Below are 13,648 nucleotides of genomic sequence, written 5' to 3' on the forward strand. Positions count from 1 at the left end.
CAGCCTTGTGCTTAGAGGTCCCTGCTCTAATCCAAATACAGGTGAAACTCGAAAAATTAGAATATCGTGCAAAAGTTAATTTATTTCAGTAATGCAACTCAAAAGGTGAAACTAATATATGAGATAGACTCATTACATGCAAAGCAAGATAGTTCAAGCCGTGATTTGTCATAATTGTGATGATTATGGCTTACAGCTCATGAAAACCCCAAATCCACAATCTCAGAAAATTAGAATATTACATGCAATCAATAAAACAAGGATTGTACATAGAACAATATCGGACCTCTGAAAAGTATAAGCATGTATATGTACTCAGTACTTGGTTTGGGCCCCTTTTGCAGCAATTACTGCCTCAATGCGGCGTGGCATGGAAGCTATCAGCCTGTGGCACTGCTGAGATGTTATGGAAGACCAGAATGCTTCAATAGTGGCCTTCAGCTCTTCTGCATTGTTCGGTCTCATGTCTCATCTTTCTCTTGGCAATGCTCCATAGATCCTCTATGGGGTTCAGGTCAGGCGAGTTTGCTGGCCAATCAAGCACAGTAATCCCACAGTCATTAAACCAGGTTTTGGTGCTTTTGGCAGTGTGGGCAGGTGCCAAGTCCTGCTGGAAAATGAAGTCAGCATCCCCATAAAGCTCGTCTGCGGAAGGAAGCATGAAGTGCTCCAAAATTTCCTGGTAGATGGCTACGTTGACCCTAGACTTAATGAAGCACAGTGGACCAACACCAGCAGATGACATGGCTCCCCAAATCAACACAGACTGTGGAAACTTCACACTGGACTTCAAGCATCTTGCAGTGTGTGCCTCTCCATTCTTCCTCCATACTCTGGGTCCTTGGTTTCCAAATGAGATGCAAAAGTTGCTCTCATCAGAAAAGAGGTCTTTGGACCACTGAGCAACAGACCAGGTCTGTTTTTCTTTAGCCCAGGTAATACGCTTCTGACGTTTGTTATTCAGGAGCGGCTTGACAAGAGGAATACGACATTTGAAGCCCATGTCCAGTGTGTGGTGGCTCTTGATGCACTGACTCCAGCCTCAGTCCACTCCTTGTAAAAGTCCCCAACACTTTTGAATGGCCTTATCCTGACAATCCTCTCCAGGCTGCGGTCATCCCTGCTGCTTGTGCACCTTTTTCTTCCACACTTTTCCCTTCCACATAACTTTCTATTAATGTGCTTTGATACAGCACTTTGGGAACATCTAACTTCTTTTACAATTACCTTTTGAGGCTTTCCCCTGCTTATGGAGGGTGTCAATGATGGTTTTCTGCACAACTGTCAGGTCAGCAGTCTTTCCCATGATTGTGATTCCTACTGAACCAGACTGAGAGACCATTTAAAGGCTCAGGAACCCTTTGCAGGTGTTATGGCTTAATTATCTGATTAGAGTGGGACACTTTGAGCCTAGAATATTGCACCTTTTCACAATATTCTAATTTTCTGAGATTGTGGATTTGGGGTTTTCATAAGCTGTAAGCCATAATCATCACAATTATGACAAATCACGGCTTGAACTATCTTGCTTTGCATGTAATGAGTCTCTCTCATATATTAGTTTCACCTTTTAAGTTGCATTACTGAAATAAATGAACTTTTGCACAATATTCTAATTTGTTTGAGTTTCACCTGTATTATGATTCCTATAAGAACTCCAGTTATGGTTTGGAAGAAAAAAAGTGTGAATATTGGGGAGGCAGATTCTATTTCCCCCTACAAGCCTCTGTGGGGGAAAGCGACCATTCCCCACCTCCACTCTATACCTGATCCGAACGTTTTGGATAAAAATCATAAAACATATTATGAGGAATGTCATCTTACCTTTGATCTATTGAGAGCTCTATTTCACCTTCTCACTTGGATGTTGTTTAGATTTCTCCAATTGAGACCTGCAGTCCAAGCCCAATTCCCTACTCCTACCGTCCTTGCCTCTCATTCTGTGAAGTTTTTATTTTCCATTAATGTGGATCGAGTACTTTTGTCCTTGTAGTTTCAGCTCATGTGTAAAGGAGTCTCAATTATTTCACTCCTGGGAACAGGATATCCTGACTTTAACTGACACTGACTGGGATGTGAGAGTGCAACAATACCTGCCCCTAATGGTCTCGGCCAGAAATATGTTCATCCAATTAAAATTTCTACACTGAATTTATTATACTCCCCAGAGACTCTTGGTCATATATAATTCTGTTGGCAAACAATGCCCTAAATGTAAATAGCAGTTAGTACATTCAAACATATGGTCTGGACATGTCCCTGTATACAAAACAGTTTTGTCATGATGTAGTTTGGGGATCTTAATGCAATTCATGGGTTAACCATTACTATGGACCCCTTGATTACGCTTCTGGGAGTCTGTGATAATATTGCTATGATTTCTCATAAGCAGTTATTCCTTTTCTATGCTGCCTCCTAAGCCAGGAAACCAGTCCTTTCTAAATGGAAATTGTCTAATCTCCCTACCATTCAAATGTGGAGTTCCACTGTGAATGCTGTTCTGTCTTTATTTAAACTAAATGAACATGGGATGCAACTGCCCTGAAAAATTGGATAAAATTTGGGTGGAAGCCAGAGGTTTAACAATATGATATGGCATAACCTTTATTATTTGGTAATTTCAATCCTACCCAAGCCTATGCTTTACAACTGGTATCAAATTATAAAGGATATGGTCTATTTTACACTCCCTCCTTTTTTCTCTAAACACCTACCCCTCTTCTCTTTTACTATCCACCCCCTCTCCTCTCAGTTATCTTGAAGGATATTTTTAATAGTAGGATACTATGCAATGATACCTAAGTGACCATCTTAAAATATTGATGTTCCACCACCTGGACTATATGTATTCTTTTGCGGACTGCTTGCATATCTTTTATATATCTTTTTTTATGTGATGTTATACTTCTTTTTGCTTTCTTGTATGTGCTGCACAAGACCTTTGCATTGCGTTTATAAAATGTAAAAAATAATGTCTGTTAAAAAAAAAAAAAAAATCCTTTAGACCCCCATAGTACTCCTGATTCCCCTACTGAATAAAAGAAAAAAAAAAAAAGTGTGTTGACCAAATTTTCTGAGGATTGCAAACCTGCAACTTTCCCAGGAAAGGCTTAGCAGTTTATGTAATTACTTTACTAGCTGTGTGGAGCTTTCCTTTAAGAATGCTCTATACAGTGCCTACTATTTAAAGCTTGCACCTGCGCAAGGAAATAATGAGTTACATATGGGCCCTTATCTATCCCATTACCGAGATACATTTCCCAGGCTCCAGGCTCCATAAAGAGGTCTCTGCATTTATTTTGTGAGTCAAGTTTCCATCTATCAAGACACGTTCTCCTTGACTGTCCCTCACTGCCACGCGTATATATGTATTCCGTAGGTCCACTGACACCTGGAAATGTTTGAGAGAAACAAAGGTTTGAGACACAACTATGGCATACACTGATGAACCTTTATAAAGCTTTTAAACTACAGATTACACAGAATACTATATCTGCAAATTTTTTTTCTTTTTATTTACAGTTCAAATGAGACTTTGCAAGTCCAAAATCTGTACCAAGATCAATATGGGCAAAGCAGTTTCCGTACAGATGCCATATCCACCATCCACAGCATGACGACTATACAATATTTTCTCCATTTGCAATGCAGAACATTGGTCAAAAATCAAAAAGTCATTTATCAGTCCATGCAAAACCAATATTTTTTTAATTTGTTAAAGTAACCCCTTTATTTGTCATGGTTCACAAAAAAAAAAAAAAAAAAAAAAGGTATAGATTGTTGGAATATATGATCGGTTCAGCCTACACTTTCCTGCCCAGCTTGCTTGACTAAACGGTTACTAAACCCACAACAGTAAAATCAGTCTGTATATGCAGTACAGCATGCCCGTTATACTCATTGTGGAACATAAGGGGTTAATCCTCTGCATTGTGTAAAAAGGATGTTTGATCCTGACTTCTCTGATCCTCCCCTTTTTCCAGTGTCCTCCTTTATCTCCTGATAAAACATATTGTGTGGAGTCACTCTGCACATGGTCAGTTTGGTGTGCATGGCTAGAGAGGTTTTTGTTTTTTCTCCTGGGAGAGTGCATGTGATCAGCACAGGGCCAATCAGCACTGTCCAGACAGAGGTCAAGGGCTCTGCATCCTCCTAGAGAAGAATGAAAACTCCTCCTACAAGCTTTAAAATGTGCTCTGCTGGTCACTGAAAGAAGCCAAAAGACTTCTAACTGCTGATGAGAAAAAGGAATTTAGCGGTTTCTATTCACTAAAATAATGGCACTTTCGTGTTCTGTGTACTGTGGGAGACCAGATATAGTGAATGCAGGGTCCTGGGTTTAGTAACACTTTAAGCAAGTCTTCAATACAACCAAAAAAAATGACCGGGGTTAACTTGTTTGTGACTAAAAAGGAAGTCATCTGTGTGTTGGAAAATATTGTTCCCTGCTATGCCACCTCAGTCTCAGGGCCCATTCATAACAGTGTGTTGTGTAACACACGGTGGTGCCATTCATTTGTTGCGGTGCTCTACCAAAAATGCTGCATGCACAATTTTTGATCAGTTGTGATGCTTTAGGCAGCCCATTCAAATGAATAGGCTGCCTTAATGCACTGCAGGTTAACATGCAACATTTAACACACCACAGCAGACCTGGCTGACATGAAAGTACTCTCAAACAGCATGTACTCTGATATTTTTTTAAAACATTTTCACATGTTGCTAAACTATCTTTTGCATAGCCAGTTTTCAAAAGATAACCTCATATGGGGCAAAGCAACTCTTTAATGGGGGGGTAATCAACATTGCTAATATATTTTAGGGCACGCCATCTGCTGCTCCATTTTTGTTATAAGTTGCATCCAAAAGAATAATAATTTTGCTCATAGCGCCTAAACTTTCCTGCATTTTCACTTCTGGAAGGATAAAAGCAAGAATCAGTTTGAAAGCCATAAGAAACAAATATCTATTGTTCTTGCGGTCACTTTTAAAACGCCAAGTCCTTTAATAGAACGTGTTCAATGTAAATAACTGCAGTAACACACAGACCGCTTAGACTGTTCATATTCCTTTTGTGTCTGATAAAGCTAGTCCCTTTATATTTACTAAATTAGTATTACTATGCCCTCTACTGGGAGCCCAGCATACCAAACACACTCTACTTCATGTATCCAAGCTATATGCACTTAATTGACAGGCTATGTATTATGTAACGATTCATATTGAGTCCAGGTTACCTGCTTGCCTTTCATAACATCCTTGGGGACTGGCACTTTTATTTCTAAGTCACTGTAATCCTGGGACCATATGTAGTTTTTCCTCACTGCACCATTGTAACTGTCTGGGTCCATCTGGAAATCATCTTGGCTCCTAATTTGAAATAAAATCATTGTTAAACTCGGGCTTTGGAAAAACATCATCAATCAGGTTCTACCTGTCATTTGTCAAGTTTAAAAGCAAAAATTAAATCAAGCATATGAATGGTTACTATAGACACCATAGCCTATTTATATTCTCTAGATTTTCTACTAGGAATCACAATATCAGACTCTTTATTCTGTGTGTGTACAGCCGTTGTAGTGATCAGCTCCAGTGTACTTGAAGGCTATATTGATTACTCTCATTTACTGAACCTTCCTCATCACATTATACATTATGCTTCTGACTCAGTAGTATGACTCAACATTGCTGCAGCTCTTACACGTGTCTGGCTAAGGATATTTTTCAAAATCTAACATCTAATTTGTCTTTAAAAATGTACATGCCAGCAGATCATTACTGCTGTCCAAACCCCAACCAACACCCATTTTGACCAGAGTCTTAGAAGAATGATGTCAGATTAGCAATTCTGCCGCTAGCAACAAATGTCTCGCCAACAGCAGAATCACTAAAGTAAAATTCTACTTTAACTAATGGACACTGCTCCTAAATGGCTGGAACACTGCAGAATCTCGATTGATAGTGCGGGAACAGCAAAGGATCTTCCCCGTGGAAAGAAAACACATACTGAATAAAAGTGGAGGTTGGGAATTTTTTCCCAGGTGTGGAGGATTCTGAGGGGCCCAGTTATTCCTGACGGGAGTGGTGCTTCCTAGCCTAGCCTAGCATCCTAGCCTAGCCAAGGGACCCTAGCCTAACCAAGGGTAAGGGAGCCAAGTATGCCCTGGGAGTGGTGATCCATGGGTATTCTTAGTGGTCTTGCACATTGGCACCTTTTTTATTTTGGCTATTTATTCACTCTGCGTGTTTTGTGACTATACTTTAGATGTGTTTTCCTTTACTCACAGATGGTAAGCTGTGAGCCTTCAGGCTTACACTGAAGTCTCCGGGGAGGATGTGTGGCCCTTGGGTAACCTCCACCACTGCCTTTTTTTTGGGGGGGAGGGGGGAGAAGTATCTCCTTTCAGGAGAGACCCTCACCCAATACTTGTTTGGTTGGCTCCTGCCATTCATGTTTAGTGGGGTCTGTGAGGCCTTTTGGCTAGGTGGACCTGAGTATGCCTTACCCCCGACAGGAGTCTTGGGGCCATGATGGAGTCCATCCTTTTGGGAAGAGACATAACACACCCCAGTGCACCTTTTTTGGTTCACTTTAGCATTTCGTTTTTTGTGCACCATGGGCTCTCCTAGCAAAAAAAAAAAAAACACAGCAAAACAATGCAAGGGAGCTGCCAGCTTGCTGGTCCTAACAGCTAAGGATCAACATAATAATAGGAGGTGAGTGGCCTCTTGGCAATTGTGCCACTGCCGGTTTCATATCAGCAACACAGTTACTAATGTGACATGTGACAATGACTAGACGACACACAATGTTTATTTGTACTACAATTATTTATTTTCCTCACATAAGTTCAGAAAGCGCAGGAGCGGATGAAGGCATTACATCGAAATGCAATAAGCGTCATCACACATGCATCTAGCACAATGCAGCTTTTGGTTGGTTTGCTGAGGACTATAGTGATCTCTCCATTGATCTAGTGGCCATATTATGATGCTTGTGAATAGTTTGGTGTCACTGAAGCACTTTTAAAGCAGAACTACACTGTTTCTGATCATCGCAAACCTGCCTACCATTTGGGGGTTACATGTAGTGTAGTGATTATTTCTCTAACCATCCAATGTGACAGATTGGAAAAGGTGTCCTCTGCATTTGACCCTCATATAATTTGGGGGTCACAACAGCCGGTAAGTGCAGTCTCATTAGGTTGTGATGCCCGTGGCGTTCATCACTTTGTTGGAGTGTGAGAAATATATATATATATATATATATATATATATATATATATATATATAGTTAAAGCTAGTGGTGTACTCCAAGGCTCTGTACTAGGTTCTGTTCTATTTAATCTATATGTAAGTGATATAACTAAAGGATTGTTGGGTACGGTATGTCTTTTTGCTGATGATACAAAGATGCGTAAGAGGGTTGATATCCTGGGGGTGTCTGTAACGTGGAATATGATTTGGCAATGCTGGAAAATTGGTCAATAAAGTGGAAACTGCAGTTTAGGGTTTCTAAATATAAAAAAAATGCACCTAGGGAAAAATAATTTCTTGAGAAAAGTACAACATTGGTACAGTGTTGGCCAGCACTACAAAGTAAAAAGATGTAGGGGTAATTATTTCAGATGACTGCAAAATGAGCAAACAGTGTGCCAGGCAGTGGGGAAAGTGAATAGAATTCTAGGACACATCACTAGAGGGGTCACCAGCAGGAGGAAGGAGGTCCTGATTCCCCTACATAGATCTTTAGTGAGACCTCATTTAGAATACTGTGTCCAGCTCTGGAGACCTCACTTACAAAATGATATTGATAAGATAGAGCAAGTCCAGAGGTGGGTAACAAAAATTACGAAAGGTCTGAGGGATAAAACATATCAGGAAAGACTTGGAAACTTAATATGTACAGTCTGGAGAAAAGAAGGGAAAGGGGAGACATGATTGAAACCTTTAAACAGTTCCCGCCCGGGCAGGACCTTCGTTGTTCCAGGGGGACGTCATATGATGTCTCCTGGAGTGCGCAGCATACGAGGTTGCGATCTGTCACCGGCTGTGCCCCCCCGGACACAGCGGATGGCAGATCACTGTATTGGCCCGGTGCCAGTACCATATGATCACTGTCACCAATTAAAGCAAATCACATGACAATTGTAAGCAATGAATAGCTTCGATTCATGCCATTCATGGAGTACAATTGTGTTGCTAACTGTGATTGGTCACCGTTATCACATGATATAGTCAGGGCCAATCACAGCCAATCTGTACCATGTGATTAGTTGTGGCCAATCACACCTAATCACAACAAAACACACAATGATTCATTCATTCATTCATTCAGCAAAATGCTTACTTATAGCAGGGAAATTTACTGCTATAAGCAATCGTGTTAAAGAAAAAAAAAAAAATTGTAATAAAACAATAAAAAATTCTAAAAAAATTTTTTCGGTACTGTCACCAGTCAGTGTCGCTGATCACCGCCACACCAGTTAGATGGTGACACTGTACTGCATTGCTGACAGTATGTAAATCAAAGTGAAACTTTTTTTTAAATTTCCTTATTTTCCAAAAAATGACAAAAAAAACTACAACTTCAAAAAAAAAAAAAAAAAAACTCACCATGACGATTACTAAATAACTTGGACTGTCTACATTCCTAAACAGGGTTTACGATTTAGTCTGTAGTAAAGTAGTCCACAAACTATGATTAATATCTGAAAATAAATCAATCTTGATTTACTGATGGTCTATCTCTTGAGGCCAAGGGATTCCTATTTGGTTATTTTCACCAAAGAAATGTAGCAGAATACATTTTGGCCCAAATTTATGAAGAACAATTATGTATCTGCAAAATTTTATAACAGAACTGAAGAAAAGTTTTTTGTTTTTTTCAAAAAATTTGCTGTCTTTTTTTCCTTTATTTAGCAAAAAATAAAAAACCCAGTGAAGATTAAAATACCACCAAAAGAAAGTTCTATTTGTGTGAAAAAAAAAAGAAATTTCATTCGGGTACAGTGTTGCATGACCGTGCAATTGTCATTCAAATTCCAACAGGGCTGAAAGCTGAAAATTGGCCTGGGCAGGAAGGGGATGAAAATGTCCGATACTTAAGTGATTAAATACATCAAGGGGGTGAATAAGGTTCAGGAGGAAGATGTTTTCACTAAGAAATCAAAATCAAGAACATGGGTACATGACCTCAGGCAAACTGGAGGAAAGTTCAAAAGTAATTTTAGAAAATGAGCAGGCCAACAGTAAATGACTTCAAACATGCTTAGGACAAATATAAAAGATCTACACTCAGACAAAAAAAAAAAAACACACACAACAGGGGCAAACTCAATGGACCACTCGGAATTTTTTCCTACTAGATACTTTTGATTTTAGTTGTACTCAATATATTGAAGTGTCACTCTGTAGGGTTCTAAAGTTCTAAATGTACCCAATTTCTTTTGATAACCCAGAGATGTCCACCAACTACCTGGTTTGTGCCATCATATACTTTTCTTCTTTTTAGTGAAGATATCTGTAGCTTTGCACTTTTGCCTTGAGTGGACTCATTCCTTGGAGCCTTATGTGGTTCCCACGATTACATGTGCCAAAGTTTATTTGGATAAAATAATTTTGGTAAATATATACACATTTACTTCTGAATACTAGGTTGATTTATTGCTGTCATTACCATTATATTGTGAATGTCCCACATGACACGCTTGAGTTTCATCAATGGTCTGGCTGGCTTTAGGAGAGATTTTATTTTGTTCGCTCTGTTTTTAGAACACCCCTCTGTGGACGAGTTCTGAATCCCAACGTGTTTCAACTAATGCTTCAACAGAGTATTTTGTGATCACTAGATCTCTGCATGTTACAGCTATATTTTGAATCTTTGGGGGAAGGGTGATAAAGTAATATGCTTTGGAAGGGTTTTAGATCAAAAACAACAAAAAAAGATCATGTTTTCTGAAATTAAAAAAAATGTTTTTTTTTGTTCTGCTTTTAATGATGGTAGGGCCATTTTACCAGTAGCCATAGTTTGTTTAATGGCCAAGTGATAATAAAAGATTGTATTTTAGCAGATGCGTTTAATAACATTTCTTTGAGAGATTATCCACTTTAAAAGTCCCATAAATTCTTGTTCCTCTCCTTGGTTATCAGGAAGCATTGATTATATACTAAAAACATTACTAAATAAAACATGTTTTGTTTTCCCAAGACCTTAGTTTGCAATACACACCAAAGGACAGGTCGTTACCATTTATCTCAGTGGTGTAATTAGGAGGCTTGCATTTGACTTGCTTTGCATTTCTTTAAATGCAGCCAAGATTGCGAAGATCTGTTTCCATTGCAGGCAATGCAGTTCAAATGCAGCCTTTTTGGGGGTTTTACATTCAAGGGAATGCATTTGAGAAGGTCTACTTTCTAATACAAAAGACAGAGTTGGACAGGAATGCTAGTCTACAGCCGTGGCCAAAAGTTTTGAGAAGGACACAAATATGAATTTTCACAATGTCTTCTGCGTCAGATTTTATGATGTCAATTTGAATTGTAATTAATTGCAAAGTCCCTCTTTGCCATGAAAATGAACTTAATTGCAAAAAACAAAAAACAAAAAAAAAAAACATTTCCACTGCATTTCAGCCCTTTCACAAAAGGACCAGCTGACATCATGTCAGTGATTCGGTCATGCTGATTGAGTTAAAATAACAGACTGGAAGCTTTAAAAAGGAGGATGGTGCTTGAAATCATTGTTCTTCCTGTTAACCATGGTTACCTGCAAGGAAACGTGCAGTCATCATTGCTTTGCACAAAAAGGGTTTTACAGACAAGGATATTGCGGCTACTAAGATTGCACCTAAATCAACCATTTATCAGACCATCAAGAACTTAAAAAAGAGAGGTTCAGTTGTTGTGAAGAATCAGCTGCGGGATCGGGGTACCACCAGTGCAGAGCTTGCTCAGGAATGGCGGCAGGCAGGTGTGAGTGCATATGCACTCACAGTGAGGTGAAGACTTTTGGAGGATGGCCTGGTGTTAAGAAGGGCAGCAAAGAAGCCACTGATATTCTGCAAAAGGTACAGGGATTGGACTGCTGAGGATTGGGGTAAAGTGATTTTTTTCTGATGAATCCCCTTTCCTTTTGTTTGGAGCATCTGGAAAAAACCCTTGTCTGGAGAAGAAAGGTAATCAGTCCTATGCCATGACAACAGTATAGAATCCTGAGACCATTCATGTGTGGGGTTGCTGCTCAGCCATGGGAGTGGGCTCACTCACAAGAACATCCTCCGAGAGAAACTTCTCCCAGAACAGCTTGGTGACGAACAATGCCTTTTCCAGCATGATTGAGCACCTTGCCATAAGATAAAAGTGACAACTAAGTGGCATGGAGAACAAAACATCGAACGTTTGGGTCCATGGCCAGGAAACTCCCCAGACATTAATCCCACTGAGAACTTGTGGTCAATCCTCAAAAGGCAGGTGAACAAAAAAACTAATTCTGACAAAGTCCAAGGATTGATTATGGAAGAATGGGCTGCCATCAGTCAGGATGTGGCCCAGAAGTTGATTCACAGTACGCCAGAGCGAACTGCAGAGGTCTTGAAAAAGAAGGGACAACACTGCAAATATTGACTCTTTGCATAAACCTAATGTAATTGTCATTAAAGGCCTTTGACAATTATGAAATGCTTGTAATTATACTTCAGTATTCCATAATAACATCTGACAAAAAGATCTAAAAACACTGAAGAAGCAGACTTTGTGAAAATTAATATTTGTGTCAGTCTCAAAACCCTTGGCCAGGGCTATACATAGTCCAAATGTTAATCAAGGGGCAAACAGAAACCTATATTTGTAAAACTGCACAAATATAACAAATAAAGACCAATTATTCAGATACCCACATGAGCCCGGATGTTATTGCTTATGGGTTGGTTGATTGATTGCATACAAATTGAGAAGGTTTAGGCTTGACCTCATAATATATGGTTTTGGTAAATCTAAAGAAAAATTGTATAATGTATGGCTAGCTTTACAGATAGATTTCTTCCAGATGATATCTTACTTCATTACGTAAGCTGTACACACACACACAATGTTTATTTCTATTGCCTCTTTATTTTGATCAGGGTGGCATCATCTGTTTTTGAATGCAATATCATATTAAGGGGAGTTTTCCTCTCATTCACTACTTGGCACACAGGGACCATGTAACATTTACCTTTCCAATATAGTCACTCACTGCGCCTGGCCTTGCACATAACTGGTCTGCCTTATCAATACAGTAAATCTTTCTCTGAAAATTGCTAACCGCTAGCCTTTACATGAACTTACTGGATGCCGAGTACATGTAACACTTACTCTGCACCAGAGCTCGATAGTGGTCAGAATTAAAACAATTCCTCTTCATGTCAGGGTATAGTTTCCTAAAACAATTTATTTCCTTGTATAGTTATATCCAACCTTTGAGTACATTTTAATTCATAATCTAATCTGTCATGATTCCCAATTTCCATAAATGATCGTTAAATTACACTCGGTTTCTAATAAATTTATGTGTCTGTTTTCATTATGCTATTTAAGGAGGTCAATGTGCGTTCAAATAATGTAACTTTTTTATCCAGTGAAATCAACAGACAAAAAAGAATGGATGCTTGCAATTTTAAAATGATATAGCTAGATCTTTGTAATTAGTGAAAATATAGTTGCTGAATGAATAGAGCCCGTAGTTTAAATAATTTACAAAATTATTATTCTGGAGAGTTTATTTAAAGGGCAAGTGCACTTTCATGCAAAATACTGCATCCCGTATTTTACCTGGGCAAGCATTTACATCCCTCAAGACTCCAGCGACCCGACACACATACATTAAAGCACAGCTGCAGAGAATAATGTCTGAACCTGGCATGTACTGAGCTACAGCCATTATGCTCTATAGTCAGCCCTGACATAAGTGTTAATTTCAGAGCATGTAAATACTGCCTGGCCCTGGGAATTAAGTCTAGAGCAAGCTAAGCAGGGAGTGGCTGCATTTGGGTGCATGAAAGTCCACTTACCCTTTGTATAAGACAAAGATGAGAAGAAGATAGTCAAACATTGTACTTAAAGTGAAACTTCACTCTCTCAATCAGCATTGACTAAGTTTAACTTTTTTTGAAAAATTCTATTTATTAGTAATTTTTCAGAAAACATACATTAACAACAAAAAACAAGCTATGGCTACGGCCAATAAGCCAGGTAGTCATCCAATTACGACTAATTTTAACTTTTATGCTGCTAGCATTAGTAAACAGATAAGTAAATATGCTATACTTTCCTGTTTTTTTACATTTCTTCAGTTACTTTCTGGTTTCCATGCCTAGGCAAATGATGTAACACATCCCATCAGTTTTCAGTAGGGGAGGGAGGGTTCTCAGCTAAGCCTATGCCTGAGCTAAGAGCAGATTGATTCCAGGAAGTAAATGATACACAAATCATCTGCCCTTACTCAAGATGGCCAATGCCAGAAATGTTAGGGGGTGTTTTTCAAAGTGATTTCTCAACAAAATAAAGCATGGAGATATGGATGGATGGGGGAGTTTGCTTTGAATATTAAAAATTAATTAAATTGCATTTTTGGTTTGTGATGCTCAGATGCAGTGCATTTCCACTTTAA

General features: G+C 39.0%; 1 protein-coding gene across 2 annotated transcripts in view; it reads right to left on the reverse strand.

The window, feature by feature from the left end:
- NUDCD3 (NudC domain containing 3) overlaps positions 1-13,648 on the reverse strand; it is a 45,619-nt gene that overhangs the window by 15,756 nt on the left and 16,215 nt on the right. For both annotated transcript variants that reach the window (XM_089692434.1, XM_089692435.1), the window contains exons 4-5: positions 5,238-5,370; positions 3,248-3,391 (exon numbers count right to left, since the gene is read on the reverse strand). In XM_089692434.1, the coding sequence (XP_089548560.1) occupies positions 3,248-3,391; positions 5,238-5,370 (277 nt within the window). The remainder of the gene's footprint in view (positions 1-3,247; positions 3,392-5,237; positions 5,371-13,648) is intronic.

The sequence above is a fragment of the Staurois parvus genome, unplaced genomic scaffold (assembly GCF_062004578.1).
Source record: "Staurois parvus isolate SC_StPar_1 unplaced genomic scaffold, SC_StPar_1.0 ptg000586l, whole genome shotgun sequence".
NCBI classification, from domain to species: domain Eukaryota; kingdom Metazoa; phylum Chordata; class Amphibia; order Anura; family Ranidae; genus Staurois; species Staurois parvus.